The 19,952-nt window shown below is 51.3% G+C and overlaps 1 protein-coding gene and 1 long non-coding RNA gene across 7 annotated transcripts in view; one reads left to right on the top strand and one right to left on the bottom strand.

Annotated features, from left to right (window-relative positions):
• Positions 1–92: 92 nt before the first annotated feature.
• On the top strand, positions 93–7,235 carry LOC143695360 (uncharacterized). The gene is made up of 2 exons (XR_013184484.1): positions 93–738; positions 1,620–7,235. It is a non-coding gene; the product is annotated as an uncharacterized LOC143695360 (long non-coding RNA).
• Positions 7,236–15,637: 8,402 nt separating this feature from the next.
• Positions 15,638–19,952, bottom strand: part of TBC1D24 (TBC1 domain family member 24) — a 36,716-nt gene continuing 32,401 nt past the window's right edge. For all 6 annotated transcript variants that reach the window (XM_077186728.1, XM_077186732.1, XM_077186730.1 and 3 more), the window contains one exon: positions 15,638–19,654. In XM_077186728.1, coding sequence (XP_077042843.1) covers positions 19,500–19,654 — 155 coding nt within the window. In that variant the 3' untranslated portion in view covers positions 15,638–19,499. The remainder of the gene's footprint in view (positions 19,655–19,952) is intronic.

Raw genomic sequence — 19,952 nt, 5'->3', positions numbered from 1 at the left:
CCCTCCGCGCTGCCTGATTGAGCCCGTCCGGCCCGACGGCCGCGGTCCGCTGAGCGTGATTCAGCTCTCATTAGCATAAGGGGCGTGCCCCGTCACGGCCCCGCCCACGCGGCGGCGGCCTTGCCTCGGGCTGGTGATGTTGGAGTAGTGTCCGTGTGTCTCTTGCCCCTGGCCTGTCCCGTCCCCCTGTCCTGTCTGTGTGTCGTGTCCCTGCAGCACCGCCTCGGCCGCGTCCCGTTACCTGACCCCAGGACGCGGCTCCTGCCGCGTATCCCCATGTCCGTGTGCCGTGTTCCGGTGCCGCATCCCCCACGGTGCATCCCATCGCCATGTGCCGTGACCCCGGTGCCATGTCCCGTGTCCCATGTGCCGTGATCCCGGTGCCATGTCCTGTGTCCCATGTGCCGTGTTCCCCATGCCATGTCCTCCCCAGCACATCCTGTGTGCCAGGTGCCACCTGCCCTGTGCCTTGCCTGCGTGCTGTGCCCCCTTTCCTGTCAGACCCTGTCACCTGAGCTGTGGTCACCTGTTGTGAGCTTCCCACGAGGCATCAGCTGTGCCCGTGGGGCCTTGCTGGCTTGGGGTCCCCTCTAGGGCCTTCCAGCCCTTGCACTCCACATCTTCCAAGGGTACAGTACCAGTAGCATCTGTTGGAGTTCTACTGCTGTCCCATCCATCGATCCTCCTCCCTTGGATATGACAGCCAGCCCCTGGCCCATCCTTTTCCCCAGGCTGGAGGTGAGTGGGTGGGCTGGGTCTGAACTGTGGTGTTATCCCTCCATAGGCTCTGCCACCTTCTCTCTCCTGCAGGCACTCCCCTGAGCCAAACCTATCCCAAATCATCCCAGATGGATGCTCCTACAGCCCATCCTGGAAGGGTGACTCATGCCATTTTGTTACCCAGAATTTGGGGGGTCATTAACAGTTCCTGCTGCCATAAATCTGGCTGAGCTTCCCATGTCCCAAAACACCAGGTCTCTTAATTACTCAAGGGCCACCTCCCTTTTCCCCTGTGTTGCCACTTTTCTGTCCCCCTCAGCCTTGTTAGAGCCCACAGGGAAGGTGAGGACAGGATTTACTTTGGCAAATTCCTTGCTGCTGCTTGAGCACAAAGGGCCCTGGCACTTCAGTGGGCAGAGGTGGCTGGCATGTGCTGGGGACTGGCAGCAGGGCACGCTGGTTCTGAGGGGGAGACTGTCTTGTGGCAGGCTGTCACCAAGTCTTCATGGGGACATCCAGCACATGGCCCATGGCAGAGGTTGGCTGGAGGCACAAAGAGGAGCAGTGGGCTGGGGGTCAGCCACAGAGGTGGAGCCTGTCCTAAGCCCTGGCAGAGGTGGGTGCAGGGGCTGTGCATCCCATCTGGGGAGCACACTGCCACTGTCACCACCACCACTGCCACCAGCACTGTCACCAGCATCCCCACTGCCACCATCATAACCGCCACCAGCACCACAATCATCATCACTGCCACCACCAGCACCACTCCCCCCATTGCTGCTTGTCCACAGTGGGACATGAACTTTTTCAGTGTGGTCATTGTTGTCATCACTCTGTGGTGGTGGCTGTCACTGCTAGCAGTGTTTCCAGCACCTCAAATTAACCTTTCACTGTCACAGGACAATCCCTGCCTCTAGGCTCCAGAGCAATTGGTCACTGAGTGAATTTCTCACCCCTTGGGCCACTGGCAGCATCAGCAGTTTGTTCACCAGATTTGGGCTGGTGAGTGAAAATGGGGCCTGGCCTGTGGTGCCTCATCCCACCCTGGTGCTCATGTCTGTGCCCTCCTGGTGCTCACCTGGGCTGGGTCTGGCCACGCTGCCACCAGCCCTCACCTGTAGTGGGCATCTCTCCCAACACTGTGCCTGGCCTGGCTGCAGTTAGGGGACCTTGCAAGGTGCTGAGCCCAAAGAGAGTGCCATGCGCATGCTGACTGGCAGGGATGAGCCCAGATCTCTGCCCCCTGGAATTTATCTGTGGGTGATGGGTGCTGTCGTGTTGTTGGGCGAGAGCCTCAAACCCCCAAGGACACCAAGAGACTGGAGCAACACCAGAAACAATATTTGGAGCAGGGACCCAGGGCCCAGGGTGGATTTTAAGGGCCCCTAAAGGATGCTCTTCCCCCTGTGCCTCTCCCGGGTCCCGGTGGGCAGCCCTGGCTGCCGTGGAGCGGCTCCGTGGCCGCGGCGCTGCCGCCTCCTCCTCCCGCAGCTCCTCCCGGCCGGCGCTGCCCGCCGATCATCCGGCCCCATCCCCGCTCCATCTGCCGGCGAGCGGCCATCCCGGCCCACAAAGAGCCTCCTGTAGCCGGGAGCTCACGAGTTGCGGCGGCGGTGCCGCTCCGGGGATGCCGTGTCTCCGGAGAGGCTGAGCAGCGGCGCCCCGAGGGCCGAGCTCGCCTCCCTCCACCCTTTGGAACTGCCGGGAGTCTCCCTGCCCCTGCATCGTGCTCCAGCACCTTGAGCCAAGCCCTCTTCTCCTTCCTTCTCCACCTCCCATGCTCTTCATTTGGGACTCATTCAATGTCTCTGGGTCTCAGTTCTCCAGCCTTAAAGGTACAATAAATTGTTTGGGTTTCACCTGAAATTGCTGATTCACAGCAAGGATACTTTTAAGGTCTTGGCAACAAAATTTCCTTTCAAAACATTGCATTTTACATTTTCCCTGCTGCATGTATTTATTCAGCTTCCTCCTACCCGGGTGGAGCCATGGAGGTCATGGTGGAGTCAGTGTGGTTCCCCCTGTGCATACTGGCGCCAACACTCTTAAGGGTTTGCACAGAGGGGAGGTCTGGGTGCTGGAAATGAGAGCATCCACCTCCTTTCACCCATCCGGGACTGCCCAGCCCTCCTCACTCTCTCCACTCCCCCCTGGACTGACCAGGCCGATGGAGGGAGCGTGTGCCAGGCACCCTCCTGAGATGCCCGTGAAGCCACACTGGTGGCCCGGGTGTGGCTGTGATCGGTGGAGTGAGGGGACACAGGGATGCACAAAGCCCACGTGGGCCAGAGGAGGGGAAGGACTCATTGGATACTGGTGACAGCAGGACACGTGACCTCTCCGGGCTCCCTGTCATGCCCGGTGTGTTGCAGCAGGTACCCAAGAGTAACTGAAGTCCTTCCCAGAGCAGGGCTGTTCGAAAGCACCGTGGCATTCCCAGCACCAGCAGCATGGCTGCTGCAGCTGCGCCTGCAGGCCCGGCAGCGATGGCACCCTTGGCTGGGGGCTCTCAGTCAAACCTGGCTCTGTTCTGGCCCCATGGTTGCTGCACTCAGCCAGCTCTCCCCAGGATGTTGCTGCCCCCCTGCCACCCCTCAGCGGGGACACCAAGGCTCTCATGCCAGTTCTGCTTCTGCCTTGTGGAGCTGCAGGGGTATTTCTTCCTCAGGGAAAGGGCAACGGGAGGAGGAACAAAATTCAATGCAAACTGGGAGGTGAACACAACATCAAAGGCAAACGGCCAGAGCTTGGATGCAGAAGAACCCAAATGAATTCCTGTTCCCACAGCAACCAGCACTCACCCCCTCGCCAGGCGCTCGCCAGGCTGGCACCAACACGCCCACACTCACCAGGGGGACGTGAGGGTGGCACCTCCAGTGCTGCCTTTTCCTTTTGAGCTGGATTCACCACATGGCATGGCATGGCACCACACCAAACCAAACCCAGCCTGAGAGGGATTTTGGATTGCCTGTTCCCATGGCAAGGAAGGAGAAGAGGCATGAAGTGGGCTTTCCAGCAGCTTCAGGGGAGAGGTACCACCACCTTTTGAGGGGTATTTTCTGAGTGGCCTCATGGCAGATGACTCTCCCACTGCCCTGGGCCTTGTCTGTGCATGGACCAAACACCCTGGAGAGCAATTTCAGAGGGCTCCAGCTTCTGTCAGCTGCTTCCAGTGAGCAGGAGCTGGACACTGTCTGCTCCATGCTACATATGGGACTCCAGGGCTGCTGACCTGCCCTGACCCAGCTGGTTTTTGGCAAGTTGGAGAGTTGTTTACCAGAGGATCTATTTCTAAAAGCAACGGCAGTGCTGGTGGTTTTGCCCATGTCATGAAGCAAGGTGGAAGGCATCTGTGAAGCCAGCTGGGAGCACCCTGCCCCTGCAGGACAGGTCTGGGTACAGAGATGCCAGGGTGGGATTGCATTGTTGCAGAACAGGCAGGGAATGCTCTGGCCCCCTCGGTACCATGACAGATTTTGTGTTAAGGTGTTAAAAATGCAGCTCAGCTCAGGACAAGCCCAGGTGGGCTTTCAGTCTGGAGGTCTGATAGACACAGTGGAGCTGAGCTGGTGCAGGGATTGGGAACGAGAAATGCAGGTCTGGCAGTGGATGCATTGCTCACAGCCTCGGCAGCAAGCGCTGGCCAGCCACAGAGCAAAACCTATGGAGCATTTCCTCATTCAGTGCCTCCTGCAGGCACTGAATCACAGGGCAGGAGTCACAGCCTTGGTGCCCATCCCCGGGCTCCTCCTCCCTCCCCGAGTCAGGACTTTGGGACATTTACAAAAGGGGTTTCTCTTGCTCTATTTGGGTCTTAATTAACTGATGCCCACCCTGAGTTGTTAATTCTTTCCTGGGATTTCCCCAGTGCTGGACTTCCCGATAAGGCAATCAGGGGCCTCTGATCCGATCCTATCCTATCCTATCCTGTCCTGTCCTGTCCTGTCCTGTCCTATCCTAATCTCTTTCTCTTCTCATCTTTTTGTCCAGGACTTCCCTACCCTATGTAAACCCTCTGATCTTCCTCTTTTCCACACCACATTTCTGTGTGATGCAGCTGGGAAAATATCCGTGTTCCTACAGTTTCTTCAGCTCCTGAGAATGGTGTGGAGAGAAGCTGGGTTTTTTCTGCCATCCTTTTCCTGAAATGCCCTATCCAGGACTGCACACTGTGTGGGGCTGGTCTTCATCCTTCCTTCCACAGGGGATCCATGCTGGCTCCCAGCACTCAGCTGGCAGTGGGGATCAGCCCAGGCTTCCCACAAGGAGGTTCTGCCCATGGTTTGAAAATAGCATTTATTTGCTCTGGGTTACCATAGTTACTGGTGGAAGTCATGTGGCTCCTGCTGTTGAGTTGGGACATTCTCTCCATTATGGCATCACTGTCTAGTTCCACCTTCATGCATGGAAAAGGCAGGAATTTCTTGGGCATTGGGTGGGCTCTGCATGGGATACCCCCTTCCCCCTTAGCACCCTTCAGCAACCCACTGGCTGTACCTGCAGTGCTGTTGGGGATTTTCAGTCCCCAGTCACAGGGTTTGTATTTCTAGGAGGAGTCAATGTGGTTTTCCCAGCACATAGCCTGTCCCTACACTGCATCTGAGAGCTTTTAGAAGCAGACACTGAGACCCAGCACACCAACCTCCCACCCTTGGTTTTTGGGAAGCTGGTTTGCAAATGGGGGCCTGGAACAGCTGACATAACCTGGAGAGGCAATTTTGGAGGCAGGATGCTTGGTGAGATGGGCATGCAGCGTGGGAGGGATGCTTGGTGGCTGGGAGCCACATGTGGGCTGTGCTCCAGGGCTCCCTGCAGAGACACCCAGAGAAATACAAACCCAGTGCTCAGGTTAGCCTGCACTGGAGCCTTTCAGCCATAGCTTTTTCTTGCCAGAGACTTGTGAGTGCAGGCACTATTTGTTATCTTCCCACAGCCATGGGAGACATCACCCCACAGAGAGAGCCTGGAGCTAGCCTGGAATGCCACTGGGACTCTCCTGTCTGTGGATCTTCTCCTGCTGCCCTGGTGTCACTGAAACTGTGGGAAAAACAAAAACCCTCCAACAACACTTTTATGTTAGAGAGTCAAGGCATTATTTTATTATCTGGCCAGGATGTACCACAGAAATAATCTCATCCACACATAGTCTGGGTATGCAGAGAGAATAATTCCATGACACATTCTTTTACAAGATTTTCCCCAAACTTTATATAGTCAAACCCCATAGAGATGCACTTTTTTAAAGTTCATTGGTCCAGAGTTGAGTAACCCCCAGTATTCAGTTTCCCATTGGATCCGAATCTCCTCACCTCTGATGTTAATTAGATCTTCATTCTTCGATTTTTTATAAGTCCTCTTTGGAGGAGATGTCTCTAACTCTGCCAGAGGCAGAGTCTGGGGTAGGTGTTGGTAGATGGCCGCTGATGTTCCGTTGATGGCCTTTTATCTTTCTGGGTATTTATGGGCTACTCCAAGTCCATCAGGCCTCATCTAGAGAAACAATGTCCTGGAAACAAAGCTTCAGTTCCCTTCCCCAGGGCAAAGGTGAACAAACCTGGCTAAAGTTATATAAAAATTTTTTAAACTGGTATGTTTTCCAGCACTGGGAGCTGCCCTGGGGACACGGGGAGAGGAGCATATTGGGGACAAGATATGGCAGGACAAATCCAGGCCCAGGGTGCCACAATCTTTTTGAGGATAGAGCTGTTGGCAGATGCTGAGAATAGGCAGCCACAGGGCACCAAGGAAGGGAAGGATGATTTTGGGTCACTACACTCAGTTTTGGGGAGAAAATCCAAGTTGGTGAGGGCAGAAACTTTCTGCTGCCCAGGTGGAAGCTGCTTCAGAACCATGTGCTGCACTGCTCCCAACGCGGCCTTTGTCACTGAGCTGGGACAGTGCCATGGCTCTGCCCTCACAACCTGCTTCTTCTCTGTGCTGCCAGCTCTCCCTTGGCCTGTGGCCCTGGCAGGTAGGGAGGGAGATAAACCTTGGCTGGCTGGCAGAACAGCACCTTCCTGCAGAGCTGCTGAGGACGAGGTGCTGAAGAACCGCTGCTGCGAGATGCACCAGGGCTGGAGTCTCTTCTCCTCTCCCTGTCTCCCTCCCTGCCTGGCTCAGCACATATTAGAGTCCTCACTACCAATTAGCAAATTAAATCCAATCCCTCTGTGTGGTATTCACATATTCTTTGAACAGAGAGAGACATAATTCTCTCTCCCAGGATTTTTCCTGGGAAAGGCAGTGAGAAAGCTCAAAGACAGAAGAGAAAATACTTGCTGCTCCTGTTTGGCACATGTGGAATGTGTTATGGTGATTGTTTACCGAAAGGGATTTGTTAATTGGACTCTGGTGATGGTTGTTTTGAATGATTGACCAATTAGGTCAAAATTGCATTGTGACTGTCTGTAAGGGGTCAAAGGTTTTCTTTAGTACATTAGTAGTATGATATAATATTAGTATAGTGTAGTATAATATAGTATAGCTATAATAAAGCAATTCTTCAGCCTTCTGAATCATGGAGTCTTTGCACGTTATTTCCTGGCTGGGGGTCATCCTGCATCGGTGCCTCTGTCACTTCCCAAGTATTCCTACACAGCTGCTGTGCTTGTGCTCCTCCTGCCTTGGCTCCTGCACTCTGACAGAGCATCACCTCTGGCATGCCGTGCCTGCCGGCCTCTCCTCCAGGTTCCCATGCCTCTGGACCCCTCAAGAGCTAGAGATGAAACTGAGATGGTGTTGGTGCCAGTGGCAGCTTAGTGGCAGCTGTCTGGGAGCCCCTGAAGCTCCTGTCCTCTGTAGTTCATGGATGCAGTGTTACCCCCACCTCTCACTCTCCTCCTGCACACATTGTCTGTTGGGCTTGACTAATACACTTAGAGAAGGATATTTTTGACTGGGTAAAGAAATTTGCGAAAACAGGGTCAGATTGTCCCCAGCAATTGTTCTGTTCATGGGCTGGGGTGACCAGTTTTTCTGCAGATGTATTTCTGGGTGTGGGTGCTGGCAGTGCCCCAGTCTTACTCTGCTGGTCAGGGGGACCACGGGAGCTGTGCTCCGACCCCTGGCAGCCCCCATTAGTTCACAGTGGGGCAGGACACCCCACGGCCTCACCTCCCTGCCCCACTATTGGACAAAGGATGTGGCAGCCAGTGCCTTTCCTGGCCGTGTCCCTGCTGCCCAGGACCACTCAACCTAAAATATTGTGGGTGAGCCAACTTAACCAGCACTCAGTTATTACTTTGTTTGAGGAAAGACAAACTGAAAGGCAGAAGGAATGTGTTTCCTTTGTTATCGTTATTCCCCTCTCAGGGTGTTGTTTCCTTGCTCAGTTTGCTGGGGAAAATCGAGCCCTGGATGCCCCTGGAGCTGCTGCTGAGCAAAAAGGCATGAGACCTTTTTATTTTAAGCATAATTTTTGTGTTTCCTGGGTTTAGCATCTCCCTTGTGGGCAGTTCCTCTTCTCCAACCCCCTCTGTGAAAGTCCTGCCATGGCAAGAGGACAGTTGGCTAATCATGGGGACGAGGTGACATCTGCTTGTATGAGCCCCGCCCGGGGCGGGCAGCCCAGTACCCACTGGCAGCTGCGGGGACCAGTGCCTGTTTTCCAAAAGCATGAGCACCTCCTCTGGAACGAGCAAGTTGGGAAGGATCCAGACTACCAGAAAGCAGAAAAAGCTGCAGCAATGAGAGGGAGTTTCTGTTCCTCTTGGGTTGGAAGAAATGCTCACCCAAACCCAAAATTCATATCCTGAGACCAGGTACACTGGTCTTAGCTCTCAGGGTCTGCCCTGTCTCTGGCTTCATGTGCTGCCTTCTCCCCTAAGCCTCTGGAGACCAAAGTGCTGGTGCCTGGAGCCAGGGACATACCCAGCCCCAGGAGACAGAGATGGTATTTTAGAACTGCCTTGACAGGATGAAGAAGAAAAAACCATAGATTTCACCACCAGCCCAGCCCCAGGGGCTGGGATTTGTCACACTGCAAAGGGGACTGAGCCCTGAATATCTCTGGCTGCAGCCAGCAAAAGTGGGGGCTGGATGCACTGTGGGACCTCAGTCTGGGGCTGTTTCACCTCTCTCCTGTGTGCCAGAGCCTGACTGGGATTTCTTCTGCCCAAGCTCATCATTGACCATGGGTGTGGCATCCAATACCTCCTTTGAAGGAAGCTCCATCATGCCTAGTCAAAGATGGCCTTATTCAGACCTGTTGTAGCAAAGAGAACACACCACAGGGAAATTCAGAGACCCCCAAAGGCTCCAGTTCAAGTTCCAGTAGAGTGGGGGACAGCTGGTTACCTGCAGGTTCCTGCTGGCCACTTACACTTGTGTCAAAGGTGCACCCCAGGCCTCAGCCCATGACCACCACTGCTGGCAGGAGGTGTGCTGCCCTTGGGGCTGAAATACCCAAGAAAGATGATACTTGCTAGGAGAAATTACTGTGAGCCATGGACCTGCTCATGTCAATGACACCAAAGCAGAAGATCTGGATAATGACCCCAGGGTTTCCAAAGCCCAGTCCTCTCTTTTCTAGTGGTTTTTAGGCTGCCCATCTATAATGAAATTGTTTAGGTTGGAAAAGGCAGCCAAGATCCTTGAATTCAAGCATTACTCTAGCTTGGCCAAGGCCACCATTAAACCTTGTCCCCAGATACTGTAAGCCTACTTGTTTCCTGAACACTTTCAGGAATAGCAATTCCATCACTACCTGAGCAGCTGTGCCAGTGCCAAACCACCCTTTGCATGGAGTAATTTTCCCTAATACCCAATCTGTCCCCTGGCACAACTTGAGGTTGTTCCCTCTCTTCCTTTCCCTGTTCCCTGGAGCAGAGCCCGACCCCCCAGCTGTCCCCTCCTGTCAGGAGCTGTGCGGAGCCACAAGGTCCCCCCTGAGCCTCCTTTTCTCCAGGCTGAGCCCTTTCCCAGCTCCCTCAGCCCCTCCTGGTGCTCCAGCCCCTCCCCAGCTCTGTTCCCTTCCCTGGACATGCCCCAGTCCCTCCATGTCGGTCTTGTCATGAGGACCCCAGAACTGACCCCAGGACTGGAGGTGCCTCAGCAGTGCCCAGCACAGGGGATGGTCACTGCCCTGGTCCTGCTGCCACACCATGGCTGGTACAGGCCATGTGTCACTGGCTACTCTTGACCACAGGCAGTTGTCATGGGCTCTGCAGGCATTGCCTACTGCAGAGACAGCTTCAGTCTGGGCTCCTTGCTGGGGCAGAGCTGCACTAATCACTGAGTTTTGCAGAAGACACAGCCAAGATGGCAAAGTTCAGTGGCTGCAGATGAAAAGGGCAAGAGCATTTGCAGATGACAAAAGATCATACAGGGATGTTGGCTCAGAAAAGGGGAAGAGGAAGAGGAGACTCAGTGGAAAGATGTGGGGGAGATATGAAAACAATTGGTTCCTCTTTCTATCATATCCCCTAAGCACAGCATAGAAATTAAAGGGCAGCATATGTCGAACAGATTAAAAGAAGCTGATTTTATATATTTTATTTCTTAGTTCAGAAAGTTTGTGCATTCTTCAGAAAGCCAGAGGTAAGGACAGACATGGCACGAAGCCCAGGGAATAATAAAAGTGACAATTAAGCACTGTGTTTTCCAGCACTGCTTCAAGGGTTTAAAAAAACAAGAGGTTTTACAGTGAGCATAAAACCAACTTTGTGACTCCTTTTGGGAAAGGGGGAAATACCAGCACCTTTAGGCCCTGAAGGAAACTGGAGACAGCTGGGATGAGTGCAGCTACACAATGTCCTCACAGCCTGGTCCTGCACTGGACTCTCACCTTCAAAACACTCTCCTCTCCCTGGAGTGAGAAAGCAGCTGGACACTCTTGGTGTATGCTGGGAAAGGGAGGACACCTCCCTGCAATACACGGGAACTGTGTTTAGATTGCAGCCCCATATCTAAGGTCAGGACAGGGAGCCTCCACCAAGCCAAACATCTCAACCAAATCTCAGTTTTGTTCCTTGTCCATCTTCCCTCCAGGATACACAAAGCTCTGTCCTCACCCATCCCTCACACACAGCTGGCTCCAGGCTGGCTGAGCCCAGAGGTGAGGGATGGCCTGCACAGTCTCAGGCCTTTTCAAGGAACAGCCGTTTCTTCCACACAGAGATTTTTTCCCATCAGCTGACACAAGTCAGGATCACATGGGGAAGCTGAGCTCAGGAATAGCTGGTTATTTCAGAACGCCTGTACATGTGTATTAGTAATATCTGCTGAGGCACTGGCTCCCTGGAACAGCCACTGCTTGTTCCCTGGGCACTTCTCATCCTCATGGTCCAGCCCTCCCTCCCCATTTCCATGCTTGCAGGAAAACTTCCAGGTGCTGCAACAGCCCTTGGATGGAGATCTCTGCATCTCACTGGGAGCTGCAGGCTCAGAGCTCCCGGCTGGGTGGGAGGCGGCAGCTCGATGTGCTGGATCTCACCAGGCAGCCCTGGGGATGGCACAGCATGCAGGAAGGACAGTAGGGAACATCTGGGATTCGGATATAGGGATTCTTGGCCCCTAAGGGCTTTCACGGCAGATCCATCCGTGGTTGCTTTGGTGATGGTGAGGGACCAGCAGTAGGGAGGATGGGCTCAGGACAAGGTCCTTTGGAGAACCACCAGGGTTGTTTGGGGCCAGGGAAGGGCTGCTCCACAGGGGACAGTGGCTGACTCCAGGCATCAAGGGGGACCTGTTGGATAATCCCCATTTCTGCAGCCTTGGTGTGACCAGGGGAACCGGCATTGCTGTGGCAGTGCCTGGAGCCACAAGAGCTCACTGTTGGACATGGCTGCTCCTGCCCAGAGCAGTGTGTTTCTGCAGAAAACTGCCCAGAAATTCAAAACTTCCCCATTTTCCCTCTACCATGTGCTTGCAGTGCAGCTCTCCAGCCTGGAGGGGTATGTTCATCATGTGCCTTTCATCATGTCTGGCAAGTGGCTTTTCACACGGATTCACATCCCTGGATTTGAATTTTGAAAGGCACATCAATGCCTTTCTGAAAACCTCCCAGGCTGGAGGCACACAGAGTCTGGGAAGGACGAGGACCTTGAGCAGCCATCTCCCAAGCTCTTGTAACCTCTAGAAGTTCTCCTCTTCAGTAGGGTCAGATTAAATATTAAACCCCTAAAAACATCCCCTGCCTGAGAAAACCAGTGTAAAGGCAGGGCTGGAGCTGACTGGAGCGTACCCTTGTTGTGTGTACAAGGAAACACAGATCCAGCGCCGGCGAGCAGGCTCTGGCTGCCTGAGGGACGGACCACGGCAAAGGTCACGAGTAAATCAGGCCAAAAGCTTCTGCCTGGTGTGCATTGTGCTGGTTTACAGGATAAGAGCCTGCCCTTCCTCCTTTGGGCAGCTCTGGACCCTCTTCTTTGTAAACGTCTCTCAGGACAGCCCAGGAGCTGGGACTGGATCTGACCCAGATAGAGGTTGCTCTGACCCAGGGAATAAGCTGGAGCAAACATCTGCTCCCACCAACCAGAGGAGTAGCACATTTCCCTCCTAAATATGAGCTAGAAGTGCTCCCCAAGAGATTTGTCTGAGCCGGAGGCGTCTCCAACATTGTCAGAGGGTTGAGCACAAGGCAGGCAGCTAGCTGGTCTGGAGAGGTGCTCCCACACTTCCTTTGAAAGCCTTAAGTTGCCCCTGCCTCCACCCCAAGGCTCTGTCAAACACATTAATAAGATTTTCTCAGTAAGTCAGTTATTCCTCCTGTGGTTTCCACTTCTGCAATTTCAAAAATCTGTTCATGAGTCTGTTATTGCTCATTAGGGAAGAAAGCCATCCTGAGGAGACACACACCCTGAGGAATTCTGGGAGCTATGGCTCTGCAGTCCTTAAATTGAACTCAGCTGAACTGCTGAGTTCAGCTTCTGAGCTGGAGTCAACCCTGCAGCACAACCCATGGTGGGCTGCGAGGAAAGCCATGACTCTGGGAAATACTTCACCCCACAAGAGTACAGCATCCTACAGGAGCTGTGGCTGGTGTTCTGGAGTGCAAGAAAAGCTTAATGAACTTGAGAGAGAGGTTGTGGCAGTTCATTAGGCAGATCCTTACAGGAGCATCCACAAGTATTTCTGTGAGCTGTGGAACCGCTGAAATCCATTCTCCTCTGGCTTTGTCCGAAGGGTGGGGAACTGGGGGGGATTCTACTCCCCAGCAGGGCTCCAACCCCACCACAGCCCTTCTGTGTGGGAAGCAGTGCTGGAGTTCACTGCCTGGTTCTGTGGAACAGGCAGCCAAACCTGGGGAAATTCAGATCTCTGAGACATTGCTGCCTCTTTCCCCAACAACTTGGTCTGAGTGGGGCCATGGGGAAGTCCTTTTGGCTGTGAAGGCAGCAAGGAAGCTGCCTCCACTGCTGCGCTGTGCCCTAGGGTTATCCTGTTGTCCAGCTGAGGGGTGTGGGTGGCTGTGGTGTGCTGCAGTACAGAGACACAGCTGGTCCTGGGGGTGCCAAGGACTGATGCAGATGTACCCCTTGTGCCAGCTGGCTGCCAGAACCCAGACTGCAGGGCATCATAGCTCAGCAGGAGCCGCACAGCCCCTGGCTTTGTGCTGCTGGAGCTGGCAGGGCTATCCTCAGGCAGGTGTGATTTGCCATGCAGGAAGTCCATGGATAACATACTGGCCTGGATGTACACCTAGACCCAGCTCACCAGTGATAGCTTGTGGAGTTTCAGCCCTAAACTTCCCTTGAACAAAACTGGACAAGGTGTTGCTCTGCAGGATTCACAGTGAGCAGTCAACATTGTTTGAGTTGTGGTCTTTCTTGGCTTCAATTCAGAGCATCATCAAGCTGAGAGTGCCAAGAATGGTGTACTCAGACCCCTGCAGCAGGTAAGAATGCAAAAGGAAAAAAAATGTTCTAGGAGAGGGATTGGCCAAGAGCTTCAGAGAGTGAGGAAGCAAAAATGCGTCTTCACATAAACCCAGAGAAGTTTAAGGAGGAGGCTTTCAGTATGAGGAGGATGTTTAAGGAAGAGGAACAGACTGTGCCCCAGCCACTGCCAGTGGGAGAGTTCTGGCTGCAGCCAGCTGGGCTGCTGAGCTGGTGCAGCCAATGCTGCTCTGGAATGCTCACGGATCAAAAATGTGTACTCCCAGTCATTTAGGGGATACAGGATCCAGCATCACACAGGCTGGGAGGATGAGGTACTGATCACTGGCTTGCTGGGCTTGCACTTTTCCCCATGGGATTCCAGACCTACCTCCTTCATCTCACGGCTGAGGGATCAGGAGGATGAGCCCAGCCAGAAACCCTTCAATGACATGTGGAGGGCACAGCCATAACTCTGGAGGACATTTAACCATGCAAAGGGAGGTGACTCACCATGAGGCCATGGACTGAAGCTGTGTCAGCACTGGGAGGTGCATCCCCCATTTCAGGACAGTGCCAACAGTCCTGGTGCCTTATCTACCCTTGCCCAGCAGCAGGTTTGCAAAGCAGGAACAAACACGCTCCACTTTTCCCCAGCTGAATTCTGTACCCAGCTCCACCCAAGAGCTGTTTGTGTGGTCTGAAATCAGTCAGCAGCAGTCTATGTCACCAGAATACAGACAAGGAGTGGAGCCACGACCCTCCCAGAGGCTCAGGCACAGGCTGTGCAGCCCAAAGCAGTGCTTGGGAAGGGCAATAGCAGGGCAAAGCTGAAAACACCCAGTGAGGGGCTTGAAAAGGCAGAAAACCCTCTAATTTGCTGCCAGAGGCAATGTTGTGCCACAGCCAGTTATAAAACATCTCTCAAGGAAGCACGTGTCTCTGAGACATTTACATGAAAGCCTGTACAGAAAATCCAGAAAAAAAAGCACAACTGACAAACATCAGGCTCTTCTCACACTGTGGCAGCACAGCAAGACACAGCACAGCCTTCCTTTTCCAGTTCAGGCTCCTGTAGCTGCTACCAGCCCTGAGACATCATCCAGGACCTTCCCACCACCCTGCTTTCTAGGCAGGACACCAAGCTTCTGCTACCTGATGCAATCAAGCATATTCCCCTCTCAGGTCTCAGTCACTGGGTTTACAGCAGCTGCAAGGTCCCAAAACAGCTGCCTGCGCTGCTCAGCTCCTTACTATCCCTGACTTACACCTTCCTGCTACTAAGCACCTTCATGATTAAGTTTACAGATTTCAAGGGAGTTGTAAAATTCTGATTTATGGCATTTATGACTGCTCAGGTCACCTTTGGAAACCATGCAAAGAAAGCTCTTTAAGATTGCAAGGATAGATTTACTGGTGATGGAGGCACAGGACCAGGCTGAGAGGAACCTCTAGTGGCCATGGGCTTCCTGTGCAGCAAACCTCCTGGCAGTGCAGAGCTGGCTGGAGAATTAATCACCTGGGAATTGCGTCTGCCAGCTCAGCAATCCCTTTTCCACACTGCACTGCCTTAAAACACAGCTCTGCTCTTGGAAATGTACAGCAGCACGAGGCGATCAGATTTGAGTATGAGGTGGATATAGGGGGGTGGGACTATTTCTGAGAGGAAATACCCAAATCTCTTTGGCCTGACAGCAGTTTGTTTAAACCCCCAGATTTTGTGGAATTCCACTTTTTTCATTTAATTCCTTAGTCACTGTATGGTCTGATTGCAACTTACAGGTGCTGGTGGCCAGAGGACACCCCTAACCTCCATTTTAAACCTAGGCTGGGCTGGAGCAAACCGTGCTCTCTGGCCCTGCAAAGGGAAGAAGACTCATGTCAGAATTTGCTATCTAGAGACTTCAGAGTTAGTCTGACAACTGATCTCAGGGGAAGTCTTGTGAGATCTGAAATGATCAGGAACCATGTCACCACCTCACCACAGTGAGAGCTCTGTCAGAGAACACATGCTCCAGAGTTTCTCTTGGTCTTAGGGTGCCTTTTGCTACGAGCCCGAAAGGAAGGAAAAGACAAGAATAAAGGACAAAGGCAGCAGCCTCCACAGTCAAATACCTTTAATACCCAAGATTCTGCACCGTGACAAAAATACCATTGACATAGGGCAGTGATTTCAAGATAGGGTAGAAAACCAACTCGGCAGCACATCACCACTCATCTGAGGAAAACATCACCCCAAATAGTACACACACATTCATTCTGACTATGAATAGTCTGAAATCCATGACAGAGAGCTGCAGAACAGCCAGGTGCCCACGCCTCAGCTGTACCCAACAGCCCGACTCAGTGCTGCTGGCAGGAACTGAGATCTCACAGAGCCACAGTTGTGGATCAGCTCCTGACTGTGGCATCAGTGTCCCCATAGGCAGAGGAGATTATGCCCCACCAAAAATGAGGATGAATTTCCAAGGACAAAGGTACACAATTTCAATACACACACATGATGAGCAGTTCATGGATCTGCATATGTCACCCCTCTGTGGCTCACCACAGATCTCTATTGGCATGGTTTAACTCTTCAAAGAACAGTACTGGCTCCCACTCCATTTTGACTTCAGATATGTCATCAGAGAGGAAAGGAGAATTTTTCCTTTCCCTTGGCTGATTTGTCTCTATTAACAGGAGGTTGATTAACATGCTGCATCAGAAAAAGGAGTGTGGCAAATTGCAGGAGCTGCAGGAAAGACATTTCAGGTGCAATGAAGTCTGTTCAGCCTGGCTGCAGCTGGATACAGTTCCCATGGTCTGCAAACAGTTTGGTTGCCATTTACAGTGAAGTCAGGTTTCTGATGTCAGGAGGTTCTAATATTTTCTGCCTTCAAGGAATATGACAAAGCAAAAAGCAGCTTTTCAGGAAAGCACAGATGCTCTCACAGAACTGTGGTGACTGATGCCTAGACTGCAGCTCCCAGCCCAAGCCCATCCTGTAACTCTGGTACTCTTGCTACTGCCAGCAGGATCACAAACAGGGATTACAGCCTACTTCAACAGGTGTGCAGAGCTGCAAGTAACAACTGACTAAAGCACTTCATGGTTGGAGTACTTGAGATAACTCCACTTTCTGATAAGGTGTCCATTGTAGCCACTGTCTTCAAAACCAGCCCGTGGCCTCCATCTCAAGAGTTTTGCATGAAACAAAGGGTTTGAACTTAGATATACAGTTAGTCAGCAACAACTTAACTACACAGACAGGAAAAATGCCTCTCTGCTACTAGAAAGATAACCAAGTCAAAATGCTGTTCTGCTAAGGTGTCTCACAACCACAACAGGAATGATGGATGAGGACCTGCACATGACAAGGAATATCCATTTTTACTGAACACAAGGATTATGTGAAGTTGCTGCAGCACTGCAGAACAGCTCTCCCTGGATTATTGCTGCTTCTTGCTCATCCAGGCTATTCCAGTTCGAACCACACAGATCAGTCCCACATGGTGGCTGTGACAGGGCAGTACTTCATCAAGCCAAACCAGTCCCATGCCTGGCGTCCAGTGCTGCTCCTTGGATTCTTGCACTGATATCCTATGATGAGTTTCTGAGGAACCACGAGTTATTTCAGATTCCAAACACCCAAATCTTGGTGCTCTGTGCACCAAGAACAGAGCAGGGAAAGAACATGTTTCTGAGGAATGTTTCTTAGATATGGCTTAAGACAAGGTTTTGACATAGTTGCACCCAGCAGGGATGGGAGCGAGGAAATCCCATCACACTGCCAGATGCAGCCAAGTTTTTGCAGATAAAATTTATTCATTTGGAGTAGAACATTACACTCCCACAAATCCTACCAACACACAGCTCCAGGGAATTTCTGACAAACTGGAAATTATTACTATTGTGTTTTTGAGTTGCTTTTTGTTCCCAAGGGCACCTCCTTAGACAAGCACAAAACAGGAGATGCAAACCAAACTGAAATCCCACCTACAGTAAGTAGAATCTATACTTTCTGAGTGATTTCTTTTGTCTGAGGAAGCTTGTGGGATACCTGCAAGGGCAAAGAGACATGGGTGGCTTGGAAAAATAGAAGGCAGCATCAGCCAGTGTTTGCAAAAAGCCAGATATGACTGAGCTCTTCCACATCAAAACATATCAGCATAACTGAATTACCTCTTGCAGTTCAATCAAGCCTATGGTAAACCTGTGGAAAGACAACCGGGCAGAACTCACTGTGTGGGAAGGAGAAAGGGAGGCCCAATGCTGACTCTCAGACAGGGTGAGAGACTCCAATTGCAAATACAAATGGTGCAAAAGACATCTTAAACTGTTCTGCACGTAGGCTAATTTTTCAAAGAGTTACTTTGACAAAAATTCAAAATGGCACCTTAAGAAGCAAATCTTATCTTTGCCAAGTTTATTCACATACTCTGCAAGAGGCAACTCTTTCCCAAGCCATGAAGTACTGTCATCGCTGGCAAGTTGGACAAGCCAGCATGACCAAAAACTCACCTCAGACCTCTGAATATGAATGTGACCCTGTCCAACCTAGCTTTTAACATTATTAAATTTTTTTCTTTTAATGAACTTCAAGCTGAAGTAGCAATGACATTAAGTAAAAATCCCACTCTACAGCAATTTTTTAGATTGAACTGTTTAGAAAATCAGCAATTTCTCTTTCCCTCCATTTTCCCTGTGATAAATGTTACTAGTGATAAATCTTACTAGTGAATTACTCACTGAAGCTCTGAGCATCCTGTTGTATACTGTGGACTACTCACTGACTTCTATGTATTTGTGCTTCATGTGGGAGAATTTCCACAGATAATGCAATTTTTGGATAAAGACTCTGGGGAATTGCCTCCAGACACCACATGCCACAGGGCATGCCTGCAGAGAATGCAGGAATGCTCAAGAATGAGCAAAGCCTCTTTTCATTACCCAAACCCTACCAGAATATACAGGAAGAAAAGTGTTAGTTTCTCAGGAGGGATCTCATCACTGGGAAGACATCTGGAGAAACAGTGTTGCCTCTAGTTCTCCTGAGGAATCCATTCACTCCCAGATTAGCCTCCTGCCTTCCTTTCTTTACTTGAGGGGAGAGGATTAAGTTCCCACTATCACCAGGTCTAATTCCCCAAACACACAGGGATATCAGCACCGTCATTTTCAGATTTAAAGCTTCATTTCAGTTCCCAGGAAAGATGAGGAAATGAACATTTCTGAGCACTGCAGATACACTCTGGCTTTCAGCTGCCTGACACAGGAAGTCACTCTGAAGTCATCATACTGATATGGAATAGGAATGTAAACAAAATCAAGACTTGGAGATATCACTGTCCAGCCTGGATGCCTTTCTCAGAGGCAGACTGCTCTAACATATGCAACTGGAACATGTCAAAGGTTTTGGTACAAGAAGATCAGCAGTCATATTCTGGTGTGAACAAAGAGCTTCATAATTTAGTGGTACTGATTTGTCTATACAACATCTGCTCATAGGAGGGCACCAATTTTATCAACTACTCTTCTATGTCAGATCTGAGGTCACCAGTGCTCCCTGTGAGGAGACATTTGATATTCCTGGCTCAGGCTGGGAACTGGTGCCAGTGGCTCAGAGCTCTGCAGCAGAGCTCAGCCAGGGCTGTGCCTCTGAGGAACTGTGGACTCAAACCTATCCCATGATTAGGGCCTGTATCCATCTAGCATGGCTCTGAATTCATCACATTTTCATTTTTACCAACAGTCCCTGAATACAGATCTCTACAGGTAAAGGGACAAACAGTTAACCAGATACATTACTTCACCTTGACCTGTCTTAAATAAAGCAATAGTAAACAATTAGGCTTGCATCCAAGTGCACCACTTAGGAATGACTCACAGCACTGAGCCCAGCAGAAAGGATGTTCTAACTTAGCTCCTGTATCGGAATTTACCTTGGACAACTGAAAAACTAGCTGATTAATGATAGTCACATCAACCATTCATGGTGTCCCTGAAGCCCCACACTTCCAGGATGGAGATCTGGAAGCTTTCAGAACACAGTGGCTGGTTATTGAAAGTGTTGCAGTGGCTGGTTCTCCCGTGGTTCAGATCTGCATCAAGGTACAGAGCCTGGCCATCACCACCTCCTGGGAAGAGACAAAGACAGGGTAAGGATATCTCCGCATTTCTTGGCATGGGAAACAGCTCTACAAATACTTTAGTGCTTTTCCCATGGGGAACAACTGGAAGCCCTCAGTAATGTCTGCTTGCTGTCTTCAGATGTAACAGTATAGGATCAGATGTACAGGTTTTTAATGATAATATCAGAACTGGATGATTTCTTTCAATGGTAATAAAGAAAAGTAATGCAACTCAGCAAGAACAAAAACTACCCGCATTTGAGATTTGTATTTCAGTGCTGGAGGATATCAGAATACAACTTCA

Source organism: Agelaius phoeniceus, chromosome 16, assembly GCF_051311805.1.
Source record: "Agelaius phoeniceus isolate bAgePho1 chromosome 16, bAgePho1.hap1, whole genome shotgun sequence".
Taxonomy (NCBI): domain Eukaryota; kingdom Metazoa; phylum Chordata; class Aves; order Passeriformes; family Icteridae; genus Agelaius; species Agelaius phoeniceus.
This window is presented reverse-complemented; position numbering and strand designations above follow the sequence as displayed.